Source organism: Anas acuta, chromosome 14 (assembly GCF_963932015.1).
Source record: "Anas acuta chromosome 14, bAnaAcu1.1, whole genome shotgun sequence".
In the NCBI taxonomy this organism is placed as follows: domain Eukaryota; kingdom Metazoa; phylum Chordata; class Aves; order Anseriformes; family Anatidae; genus Anas; species Anas acuta.
This window is the reverse complement of record NC_088992.1, coordinates 8967057-8979077: the sequence shown is the minus strand read 5'-3', so window position 1 is coordinate 8979077 and position 12021 is coordinate 8967057. Positions and strand designations below refer to the sequence as shown.

General features: G+C 68.4%; 1 protein-coding gene across 6 annotated transcripts; it reads left to right on the top strand.

Annotated features, from left to right (window-relative positions):
- Window positions 1-154: 154 nt before the first annotated feature.
- On the top strand, window positions 155-11285 carry RNF44 (ring finger protein 44). 6 transcript variants are annotated; one of them, XM_068698264.1, is made up of 11 exons: window positions 155-313; window positions 5825-6005; window positions 6335-6551; window positions 6904-7071; window positions 7228-7404; window positions 7563-7724; window positions 7819-7943; window positions 8052-8139; window positions 8233-8354; window positions 8445-8544; window positions 8633-11285. In XM_068698264.1, the coding sequence occupies exons 2-11, from the start codon at window positions 5899-5901 to the stop codon at window positions 8693-8695; spliced, it is 1329 nt and encodes a 442-aa protein (XP_068554365.1). In that variant the 5' UTR covers window positions 155-313; window positions 5825-5898; the 3' UTR covers window positions 8696-11285. The 6 variants fall into 6 exon arrangements, with proteins under 6 accessions (XP_068554365.1, XP_068554364.1, XP_068554367.1 ...); XM_068698263.1 differs by lacking the exon at window positions 155-313 and adding an exon at window positions 2921-4081; XM_068698266.1 differs by lacking the exon at window positions 155-313 and adding an exon at window positions 4727-4799.
- Window positions 11286-12021: the final 736 nt, after the last annotated feature.

The window sequence follows — 12021 nt, the reverse complement described above, 5'->3', positions numbered from 1 at the left end:
CCGATTCCAGCTGCGCCCCTACTGCAGCCATTACTGCAGGAGGTTGGACGTTTCCATCGCAGCTCCGCGGGGGGGGGGGGGGTGGAAGGGGAGGGGGGGCGCGGCTTGGCCGGTACCATCGGCGGGGCAGGCGCGGGGGGCGCCATGAGGCGGGGCTGAGGCCGAGGCCGGAGCGGGAGCGGCCCCGGGAGCGGCACCGGCAGCGGCAGCGGGAGCGGCCCCGAGCCCGGCGGGCCCGGCCCCGCACCATGCGAGCGGGCTGAGGCCGCGGCACGGCCCCGGCGGGCGCGGAGCGGCGGGGGCGGCGCCGCCGGTAGGTACCGGGCTGGGCCCGGGGGCGGCGGGGCCGGGACCGGGACCGGGAGGGGGTGGGGAGAGGAGGAGGAGGAGGGGGGGGGCACCGGGGCTGGGCCCGGCTTCACCCCCGGGGCACGCAGGGCCGGGCCCGGCCCCCCCCCGGTACCGGGAAGCGGGGGAAGGCCGGGGGGGGGCGGGGAGGGGGGCGCGCCCCCGGCAGCCCCCCCCCGGTCCAGGCCCGTCCCGTCCCGGTGCCGCCGGTGGGTGCCCCCTGCCCGGCCCCGCTCGGCTCTGCCCCGGTGTCCCGGGGGGCCCCGGGGGGTTGGAAGGAAGGGCAGGGGGTGCTGCTGCCGGCCTAGGGTTGGGGCTGCGGTTTTGGGGTCCCTGCAGGGCTGTCCCCGCACCGGGGGGAGCATCACCGGGAGCTGTCGGTGCCGTGCCCGCTGCTCACACCCGGCCGGTGAGCACGGAACAAAGCGGGGAGCACAGCGGGGAGCGCAGACGGGGCCCCACCGGGGGAAGCCGCTCGCTGTTGGTGTCCTCCTGCCCGGGAGCGGGGCTCCGCGCGGGGAATTGATCAGGCCCTAAAACCCGGCTAACGGAACGGGGCCGGTGTTCGGCACCTGGACGTGGCGGGGTCCCGCGTGTCCTGCCGGGTGTCCCCGCTTCCCGGGGTGCCAGCACCCGTGGGTGAGCGTGCTGAGATCACACAGGGGCTGGTGCTGGAGTGGCGGTGTCCTGGGGGGGCTCCCAGCCCTGTCCCAGGGTTGTGTGGGCTCGTCCTGCTGCAGGTGGGGTCCGGGGGGCTCAGTTCTGGCTGCTCCCTCGGTCGGTCGGGGTTCGCTCGCCCCAGGAGGTGCTCCGGCAGCAGGCACAGCACCGGGGAGCCCGTTTGGTGTGTGAGGCTGTCACCGGCTGCTGAAACACCCGAGGAGGCCTTTGGGGAGCTGTGCGGGGCTGGGCAGCTCTGCTGAAGGTCGCTTCTGGAGGGGAGCAGCGCGGGGCCGTGCCCTCAGCCCAGGGCTCGTCCTTTCCTCTGCCCTCCTCCCTGAGGGCAGCCCTGGGGGCCGCAGGTTTCCTGGGACGGGCTGTTTTGGGGTTTTGGGAGGCCTCCCTGCTTGGTGCTGTGTGGCAAGGGGGAGGAGGGCGCTGTGCAGGCAGCGCTCGTGGCAGGCGTCCCGTCCCGCCTGCGGGGTCTGGTTCTCCAGCTGTGGCCCTGGCCCCAGAGACCTGGCCCCGGCAGCTGAAGCTCTGGGCTTCCCCTGGCTCCCTCAGAAAGCAGGGCACGGGTTCTCAGCTCCCAGGGCCTCGGTTGCTTTTTCTCTCCGTGCCTGCGCTGTGGGCAGGCAGTGAACAATACGGACCTGCCGGCCAGAGCAGAGGGCAGGCAGCTCCTGCGCCCCAGGTGGCTCTGCTGGCACCACACGGTCGCACTTTGTGCACAGGGGCTGTCAGTTGGAAACCGTGGTGGTGGTGGGGTTGTTGTTGGTTTTTCCTCTTCAAACCATCCCCACGAGTGGCGTGGGGCTGTCCAGGAGCGATGTGCCGGGGAGTGCTCAAGGCACTGGTCAGTGCCTGCCTCGGAGCACCTTGAAAGCAGCCCCTGGGCAGATCTGGAATCAAGGACAAAAGAGGGCAAACAGTTGCTGAAAGCTGCCTGTTTCTCCAAGCTCCTTTCTGAAAACAAAACTGTGCGGGGTGCGGGGGCCCTGCAGGCTCCTTGAAATGCAAAACAAAGCACCCGGCCCAACTTCCTGGCTGCCAGCAGCGCTGCCCAGAGGCAGCTGGGCGATAAGGGAGCCCTGCTCCCCGCGGCTCAGCGGGAGGTGGGGTCTCTTTTAGGAAAGGTGTTTGGGTGGAAGCATGGCACAGAGGAGTCCTGAGGCGCCGTGCCAGCGGGAGGAAGCAGTGGGAGGGCTGGGGGGGACGTGGCCGTTGGGTTCCTCTCCCCAAAGCTGCGTGTGAGGCCGGGGAAGACGGAGGTGAGCGGGGTGCACGGTGCTGTGTCCGTGGGAAGGGGTCCTCCGAGGGCTCGAGGACACAGCTGTGGTGCTGGATGCCTCGTGCTGCTCAGTGCTGCTGAGCTTCGGAGGGACCCGAGGTGCTGCGCCGCTTCGGGGGGTGCTGTGCGGGCCGGGCAGGTGTCCACAGGGAAACGAAGAAAGGGGGAGGTGGCTCTGCGGGTCCGTTACCCCGTCCCGAGGAGATGAAGGCTTGTGCGGGCCGGCTGTTAATTCAGGAGCCCTCTCTTGCTGGATGCTCTCTGTTCAGATCCCCGGTGCTGTGGCCGTCCCCGAGGTCCGGGCTCGCTTCTGCCTGGTGGGGAGGAGGCCGCTGCTCGCTCTCCCTCCGCACTGCAGCTCAGCCTCGCCATCAGACATCAGAGAATCCACGTGGGAGAGAGCTCGACGGGAAGCCGGGCGCTACGGGTTCCGCTGCCTGCACAGCTCCCCTCGCTGCTCGCTCCTCGTGTCGGCCTCCCCACGTGTGTGCGTGGCCGGGGGCGTTTGACGGGAGCGCTGTCAGCCCGGGGGCGGGAGTGGGAGGCGTGCGAGCGTGGCGGAGGCGTCCTTGCCTCCACTGCCAGCTCTGCTGGGCGTGCGAGCGGGGAGGGGGCTGCTCTCCTCTCAGCTCCGTGGCGGAGAAGCATCTTGCCTTGCTGCACCCGCTGATTTTGGGGTGTCCCACAGCCCCCGGGGTTTGCTGGGGGGTGTTTGTAGGGTGGGGGATGCTCCTGCAGGGCCCCCGCTGCAAACTGGGGGCTCCTCGGTGCTCGGTGTTGCTTTCTTCCCACTCGTTTTGCACCCACTGGGGAGGGGAGAGGAGGATCTGGGGCGTTTTCCTCTCCCTGGAGCTGGGGAGAACGTGGATGCGAGCTGTCGGCGTGCTGGGTGTCGGGGAGAGGATGGGGGAGAGCGTCTCTCTGGCGGGAGTCGTGCTCCCGGCGCTGGAGCCCCCCCGGCTAATCCTGTGGCAGAGCTGACCTATATCTGGGGCCGGGGGGTGGCTCGTCTGCAGCAGCAGATGGTGCCGTAAGGAGCCTGGGCTCGGGCTGGCCTCCATTCTGCCGACCTCTGGCTCCCGTGAGGCACAGGACGGGCCTCCCACTGGCTGCGAGGCGGCCGAGATCGTCCTGAGCAGCCCCCTGGGGCAGGAGCCAGGCTCTGGGGAGCTTCCACTGGTCTTGGTGGCTGGGGTGAGGGTTGAAATCAGCAGAGGAGGGCGGGTGGATGGACTCAGGACCCCTTGTCCTGGCCCAGAAGCACCAAGCAGTGCAGCTGGCGCTGCTGTAGCATCAGAGGGGTGTCCCTTGGGCTCCTCCAGCCTTGTGGCCACACGAAGGGGCTGTCACCCTGCTGGCTGGTGGCCACCAGTGTGGTGGCAGAGCCCAGGGGCGGCGTGGTGCTGGTGTTGGTGTGCGTGGCTCTGTCCCTAGGGCAGCAGGGTGGCTGTGGGCCGAGCCGCTTCCACACACCTGGGGCTGGATGCACAGAGCCCCGTCCTTGCAGGGCTGCCTGGCTGGGCAGCGGGCTGTGGGGCTGGATCCGGCCCTGCCATGGGATCCATGCGGCCTGTTTGGGCACGGAGCACCGGAGAGCCACATCCCATCGATTGCTTCTCCCACCGCTGTCCCAAGGACATCGATAGCTGCCGGCCATGGGGGAGCTGGAGCGCGGTGGGAGGGAGTGTTGGCGGAGATCTCTGCCTGGGGCCTGGCTGCCTGTGCCGTGCGCGGGGTCGGGCAGCCCTGGGCAGGAAGCTGTGCCACTGCCGGCACACGGCGGTGTGTTGGAGCGCACGGTGCTGTGTGCCTGCGGAGCGGAGAGGAGGCAGGGGGGCTGTGGCAGAGAACCCCCGAGCTGTTGGGGCTGTGCTGGAGATGCAGCCCCATGGGGTGCCCTGAGGGTGTGGGGCCGACCCCTGCCCCATGCCCTGTGCCGGGGCGATGGGAGCTGTGGATGGGGACGTTGCCTCAGGGGGTGCTGCAGTTCCCCGTGCTGGGGGTGAGCTGGGAGCCGGGGCCGGGACGGGGCCGTGAAAGCATCGCCCCCGCCCCCAGGCCGCCGTGAGGCGTGCTGAGGCCTCCCTGCCTCCTTCCCGCTGCCTCCTACCTGCACGCAGCCTGCCGGGGCCCCGCTCACCGGGATGGGGCCTCCCAGCGGGGCCTGCTGCCGGTGCCCCGGGGCAGGGCCGCGGCGCCGCTTCCGCGCGTCCCGCGGGGCCTAGGCCGCGTTGCTAGGGGCCCCCCCGCCTTGGAGACCGTTGCTAGGAAACCGCCCCCCCCCTCCCCTCCCCTCCCCTCCCTGCCCCGCGTGGCGGCCCGGCCCCGAGCCTCCAAGATGGCGGCGGAGCGTGACACGCCTGGTCACGTGGGCTGCGCGCGCGCGCGCTCCCCCCCCCCTCCCCCTTTCCCCCCCCCTCCCTCCTCCTCCTCCTCCCCCCTCCCCTCCCGCCAGCCGCGCGCGCGCCCCCGCGCCCTCCGCGTGCCGCGTCCCGGCCCGGTGCGTGCCCGCCGCCGGTTCTTAAAGGGGCCGCGCACCCCCTCCCCCCCCCCCCACCGCCGCCACCCCGAGCAACAAAAGAGGCACCGGAAACGGCGGCGGGGAGGGGAGGGGAGCGGAGGGGGCCGGCCCGAGAGGGGGGGGAGGGACCGGAGGGGAGAACCGGAGGGGGTTGGTGGGAGGTAACGGGGGGGGGGGGCAGGCACCGGGCCCCCGTTGCCGGCGAACAAAGAGCAGGGGGCGGGGGCGGGGGCGCCGCGGCGGCTCCCGGTGCAGGTAGGTCCGGAAGGGACCGGGGGGAGGGGGGGGGCAACCGGGAACGGGGCGGGCGCCGCCCCCCCCCCCCCCTTCCCCTTTCACCCCCCCCCCCTCCCTTCTTTCTCCTTCCCCCCCCCCGGTGCCCCGGGACCCCCCCGGTGCCGGTGCGGGTGGGGGGGGTGCAGCTGCCCCGGGGCGGCGGCGGGGCCGTGCTGCCGCCTTTGTTATTGCTTTTGTTTGGCGCCGAGCACATGGCCCCGCCGCGGCCGCTCTTAAAGCCACAGCTCCGCACCGGGGGGGGACCGGGGGGGGACCGGGGGGGGGGTTCAGCCCCTTCCCCACCCCCACACCGGGGGTCCCCAACCCCACCCGGAGCCCCCCACGCCACGTCCCGAGGCCCCCGGGGGTGTTTTTGGGGTGGGCGCGGCGCAATGAGCAGCCCCCCCCCCCCCCTCTCCTTCCCACCCCATACCGGGGCTGGGGGGGGACCGGGGTACCGGGGGGGGGCTGTGGGGTCGCGGGGCCTCCCCGGGGACCGGAGCTGCCCCCGGGAGGAGGCACCGGGGGGGTGCTGCTGGCACGGCGCTAACTTTGTGCCCGCTGCCACGGGGATCAGCCGGGGCCTCGGCACCGTGCCGGGGGGTCACGGCCAGGCCCCACGCGGTGTCCCCGCGAGCCCCGTGCCCACGGAGCAGGAACCTGGGGATCCTGGCCGGGCTCCAGCCCCGGGGGTTTCGGGCTCGGTGACCCCGCTGTCCTTCCCGCAGGATCCGAGGTGCTGCTGTCTCGCCCTGCCCGGAGCCTGAGGTCCCGCGCGCCCATCCGCCTCCCGCCGTCACCAATGCGACCATGGGAACTGGCAGTGAATAGGCGGCCTCCCTCTGCCCCCTTTACCCACCGCCGGTTCTCGGGGGGACCCTGCAGCAGCCCCGATCACCTCCGGCGAAGGTACGGGGGCGCGGGGCGGTGTGGGGCACCCCCCCTGCCCGGCGTGCCCACCCCCGGGGATGCTCCGGGGCGGCCACCAGCACCCGGTGGGCTCGGGGAGGGGGTGGCTCACGGTGGGGGAGCGCGTCCGGTGGGCACGGGGGGGTCCCTTTCATACAGAGGACGAAATCCACGTGCAGAGGGGCGAGCGGAGGAGCTGGAGCTCGGCAGGAGGACGAGGAGCCCGGCCCTGAGCCCTGAGCGTCACCCCCTGGAGCCGGGCAGGGGCCGCGCTCCCCCGGGCCCGGGGGTCACTCCTGCTCTGTTTCTCTCCCGCCGTGGCCCCGCAGCCCCCCTGCCAGACGTCAGTGGGGACGACGCGACCGCCCTCTGGCAACCCTGCTGGGCCAGGATGAGCCCCAGCTGCACCCTGCCTTCCCCCAGCAGCCGCACATCCCCGTAGATGAGCCCCGCGCCTACGCTCTCCCCAGCACACCGCCACGAATGCTGCACCCGGCCGCTCACCCGCCCCACCAGAACCCATTCATGGTGGATCTGCACGACCAGGTGGGTGCTGCCCCCCTGCCGAGGGCGACCTCGTGTCCAGTTGGTGGCCCCAGGATGGTGGCCGGGGGGAACGGGGGGGCTGAGATGTGACCCTGGGTCCCCTCTGGCTGCGTGCAGCCCCAAGGTGCTGGTGCTCTGCGCTCTGGGTGTGGAAATCCCGGGGTCCTGCCAGCATTGGGGTGGTCCAGGGTTGTCATCATCCAGGGGGTGGTTTGGGGTCGGAGCCCGTGCCAGGCTGACCGCTGGGTGCCCACGCGGAGCCCAGCCCCGGGTGCTCAGCGCCCTGCTGGGACGGGGGCAGCCGAGCCGGGGCCGTGCCCTCTGACTGCGCCCTCGGCGCCTCGTCCCCCAGGTGCACCAGGGACCTGTCCCTCTCTCCTACACGGTCACCACCGTCACCACGCAAGGCTTCCCCATCCACGCCGGCCAGCACATCCCTGGGTGCAGCACCCAGCAGCTCCCAGCATGCTCAGTGATGTTCAGTGGACAGCACTACCCGCTCTGCTGCCTCCCGCCCCCGGTGAGTGCGGGGGTAATTTGGGGACAGTGGGGACTTTGGGTGCCCAAACCCATAGGATAAATGCTGGGGGTGCGGGGGCTGCTCGAGGCCCCGGGGAGGGGGCAGAAGTTTGTGCCCGCGCTGGGTTTGAGCCACGTTTCTCTCCCCGCCCTGCAGCTGATCCAGGCATGCGCCATGCAACAGCTCCCCGTCTCCTACCAGACGTTCCCCCCCCTCATCTCCAGCGACCATTACATCCTGCACCCGCCCCCACCGCCAGTGCCCCCCCACCAGCCGCCCCACATGGCGCCCCTGGGGCAGTTCGTACCTCTCCAAGCCCAGCACCCGCGCATGGTGAGTCGGGGCAGGGGCTGGGGGGGGTCCCGAGATGGGGGCTGCTGTGGGATCTCCTCCTTGCACCCCCCGCGGGTGTGAGCTGGGCGGGATGAAGTTTGGTGGATGAAGTTTGTCCCCCCCCACCTTTCTCCCACCCTAACCGTTTCCCCCCCCAGCCTCTGCAGAGGATAGACAATGACGTGGACCTGCGAGGGGAGCAGCACCCCATCGCTGGCTTCACGTACCCCCCCTCCCACCACGCCCCCACGCTCTCCCCCTCCGTGCCGCTGCATTACCTCCCCCACGACCCGCTGCACCAAGAGCTGCCCTTCGGCGTGGTAAGTCCTGGCCGGGGGGGGGGAACACGGTGGGGTTGAGGGGGGGGCCGTGCTGCAAGGCCCTAAGCTCCCCCCCCCACCTTTCTCCCTGCAGCCATACCCCCACATGATGCCCCGGCGGCTGAACACCCAGCGGTACCGGCTGCAGCAGGCGCTGCCCCCCCCGCCGCCCCCTCCGCCGCCCCCCCCGTACTACCCGGGCTTCCTGCCCTATTTCCTGTGAGTACCGGGGGGCCATGGGGCGCGTGGGGCTGGGCTGATTCGGTGTCTTTGCCCCAGGGTGGAGGTTGGGGCTCGCAGCGACCTCCCTGTCCTTCCCCCCCCCAGCTCCATGCTTCCCGTGTCGCCGACGGCCGTGGGGCCCACGATCAGCCTGGACCTGGACGTGGATGACGTGGAGATGGAGAACTACGAGGTGTGTTATCCCTGCTCCCCCCCCGCGGGGTGACCCCGGAGCTTTTCGGGGTGGCTCCTGCGGGGCTGAGCCGTGCACCCTCTCCCCCCGCAGGCGTTACTGAACCTGGCCGAGCGGCTGGGGGAGGCCAAGCCGCGGGGACTCACCAAAGCAGACATCGAGCACCTCCCGTCCTACCGCTTCAACCCCGAGAGCCACCAGTCCGAGCAGACCCTGTGAGCGAGCCCGGGGGGGAACCGGGGGGTCTGGGTCTCGTTGGGGGGGGGAAGCGGGGCCTGGCTCTGACTCCTGCCTCCCTCCCCCAGGTGCGTTGTGTGCTTCAGCGACTTCGAGGCCCGGCAGCTTCTCCGCGTCCTGCCCTGCAACCACGAGTTCCACGCCAAGTGTGTCGACAAATGGTTAAAGGTACCTGCCAGGGGGGGGCCGTGCAGCGCCGAGCACCGGGTGCCGCCAGCCCCCTGCTCACCCCCCTCATCTCTCCTTGCCCTCGCAGGCGAACCGCACGTGCCCCATCTGCCGGGCGGACGCGTCGGAGGTGCAGCGGGAGGCGGACTGAGGCCGGCGGGCGCTGTGCCGCACAATTCGCTAGAGGACGAGGACGTCGGGCCAGGGGCGGGGGCCGCTGCCCGCTGCCAGGGCCTGACCGTGCGCTTACCCCCCCTCCCCAAAGCCTCTCCTCGGATGTGGTGAGCATTGAGCAGCCCGGGCTCCCGGCCAGCCCTCCTCCTCCGCCGGGGCTCGGACTCGGCCTGCCCGCCGCGCTCCCGGGGCCCCGAATCGTGTCGTGCCGGTGGCGGGCGGCGCGTGGCCGCGCCCTGCGCACTCCAAAGACGCTGTCGTTGCTCCATCACTTTCCAGGTCTTCGTACTCTGCTAGAGAACTTTTTTTTTTTTTTTTTTTTTTTACTTTTCCGTTTTTCACTTTTTTTTTTTTTTTTTTAGATTTTTTTTTTTTTTTCACCCTTCCGTTTCCTTTCCTTTTCCGTTGCGTTTTTGGTTTCGTGGCCGGTCGACCCGGCGGCACGCGGCTCCTCCCCTCGGCGTCGCTCGCGGAGGACGCGGGGAGGAGAAGAGGAGGGGAGGCAGCGCCGCGGCTCCGGTACCGGCGACCCCCCCGGGGGGTCCAGGCGGAGGAACCGGCGCGGCGTGGCCGTGGCGGGACACCAGCAACCCGGGGCGATGCCGGGGCACCAGCGCCTGCGCCCCGCGTCCCCCGGGGCGCCCAGGAGGGCAGCGCCGGCTGCTCGGTGTCCTTCCCAGGTGGGAGGACGGTGCTGGTGCGGCCCCAGCCCCTCTCCCCGTTCGTTCCCTCCTGGGGCCCGGCGAGGCAGCCAAGCCCGGCGGGGAGCCCCGTGGCCATGTGGCAGCCCCCCTATTTTTGCCTCCTGGCCCCCGCCCGTGGGTTCCCGCTGTCGTAAACCCGAAGGAGCCCCGAGCGCCCCCGTGCTGCTGGCGGGGCCGGTGGAGGGGGGGGGGTTATCCAGGACCTCGCGGCGTGGTTTCCCCTCGGGACCGCGGTGCTGCCCCCGGTCCTTCGCCGCGGGGACGCCGTGCACGGGGCTGGGGCAGCGGGTGCCAGCTGTCAGGGTGGCGTGGCCGAAGTCGTTTTGCATGATTAATTAGCGAGGAGGAGGAGGAGGAGGAGGGGGGAGGTGACGGGATTGGGGAGGAGAGGAGCGCCCTTCCCCGCGTCGCCGACGCCTGGGAGCCTCCGTGCGCGGCCGCCAGCCCTATGTAAATGTTCACAAATATGCATGCATGTCTGACCAGCTTGGAACGTGGTCTTGGCTACTACGTCTAGCCGGCTGTGGGGTGAGGGGGGGTGGGGAGAGGGGTTTTTGTGCTCAGCTGATACTGCCATGCACTGTACTGCACATGTCCGCAACGCCGCAGCAGGACCGTGAGGCTTTTCAGGGCCGTTCCCCGCGGGGCCTGCGCCCCTTTCCGGGTGGCGGCGGTGGCAGCGGCCGGGGGTGGCGGCGGCGTGTGCAAGGGGGCCGCTCCCCGCGGGGCGGGGGGCAGGCGGTGGCGGCGGGGCTGGGCCCCGGGGGTGGTGACGGTGGCGGTGGCGGCGGGCGAGGTGTGAGGAGAGGGAACCGCGCCCAGCAGGTGGCTGGGCGGGACGCAGCCGCCCGGCTCCCCTCCGCCTGCCTCTCCTCGACGCCTCACCGGGCTTCTTGGTGAGGGGGGGGCTCCGCCACCGGCTCCGCCACGCCGCGGGTGCCGGCACCGCTGGGCTCGGTGCCCCCTGGGCAGGACCCCGGCCCCCTCCCCGTGCCCCTCGCTCAGTGACAGATAACCAAAGGAGTCCCCGTGCCGCGCGGCGGCCTCGCGCCCCGGAGACGCCCCCCACCCCCCCCTGCAACCCCCCCACCCCAAAAAAAAAAAAAAAACCTCCCCTCCCGCCCTCGCGGTGCCCAGGGAGCCAGGAAAGCCTTACGGTCCTTTGACGGCGACTCGAAAGCTCACAGCTCGTGTGCTGCAGAATTTATTCCGATGAGCAGCTAAAAGTATCATTTAAAAAAAAAAAGAAAAAAAAAAAGACAAAAAAAAAATCCATACTTAAAAAAAAAATTAAAAAACAATTATTTAGGGTGTTTGTGATTGCTGACTGCGCTGTAGATACCACTGTTTACCAATGATTTCCTGTGGTGGGATAGTGGACTGTTTACTGTTCTATTATACCAGTCCCCGGGCCCTCCAGCGGGAGCGCCGCGGCTCCCCGGAAGGTGCTAGGACGTGTGTTCTGTGTTAGAAAGTTTTTATATATATATATATATATATATAAATATATATATATAATTTTTTTTGCTCTGTTACTTGCACATTTTACAGTTACCTCATTTTTCCCATGTATGTATTTGAAAAAAGGCTAATATATAGAAAAAAAAAGGTTCTTAAAGCTCTAAAAGTGTTTGTTTTTTTTCCATTCCATTGGAATCATATTGGTTTTGTAGCATTTAACATAACTAGTATGTTGTATTATATATATGTGTATTATACTGATTGAAATTTTTAACAGATTTGTACTTTTTTTAAAATGAAAGTTGCTAGTTCTGCTTGACCAAGTAGTGCAATCATTATTTTTTTTAATGTTGTGGCTGATTTTGAGAGGGATATTCACTAATAAATGTATGATGTATACCACGGCGCTGTGCCCTGGCTCTTGTCTCGGTGCGGGCCAGGGAGCGGCGGTGGCCCCAGCGTCCCCTGTCCCCAGCTCAGGGGGGCCGGCAGGGCTGGGGGAGAAGGACGGGAGCTCCGGCACCACAGGGCTGCTGCTCCCAAGGGCTTTAGGGGCAGAAAGGGAACAGCTTTTGCTCCGGGAGGAAGGTGGGGGCTCTCCCTGATGAAGAAGGGGTGCAGGGTGCTGGAGGCACCGGTGGAGGGGAAGGGGCTGCCTTAGGACACCTTGCACCCTTAAAGCGTAGAATATCTCACTTTGTAAGGGACCCACAGGGATCATCGGGTCCAACCCTTCAGAAACATGAGCAGGACAGGGTGAAGGGGCCTCTTCTCCCCTCTGTGTTTCATGCAGATGTTTACACAGATGTGGGTGCTGTACTTAAGCAAAAAAACCCACAGCCACCTGCCCCCAAAGGTGACAGGAGGTAGGGAAGGAAGAGGCTCCTGCCAGTTCCCCCTTCCCAGCTCCCCTGACAGAAAATTTGGGGATCAGGAACTTACACCCACCCTCCACACCACATCCTAGCTGTCCTTTCACCCTATCTACCTCACTCCAGGAGGGTCATCCCTGAGCAGAGGATGGGAGCTCTCCCACCCCACACTCATGCCCACCACAGGCAGGGCAGCAGCAATCCCAGCCCTGCTGTACACACTGGGTGTATTACTCCAGCAGCTCAGCTGTCACAAAATAACACAG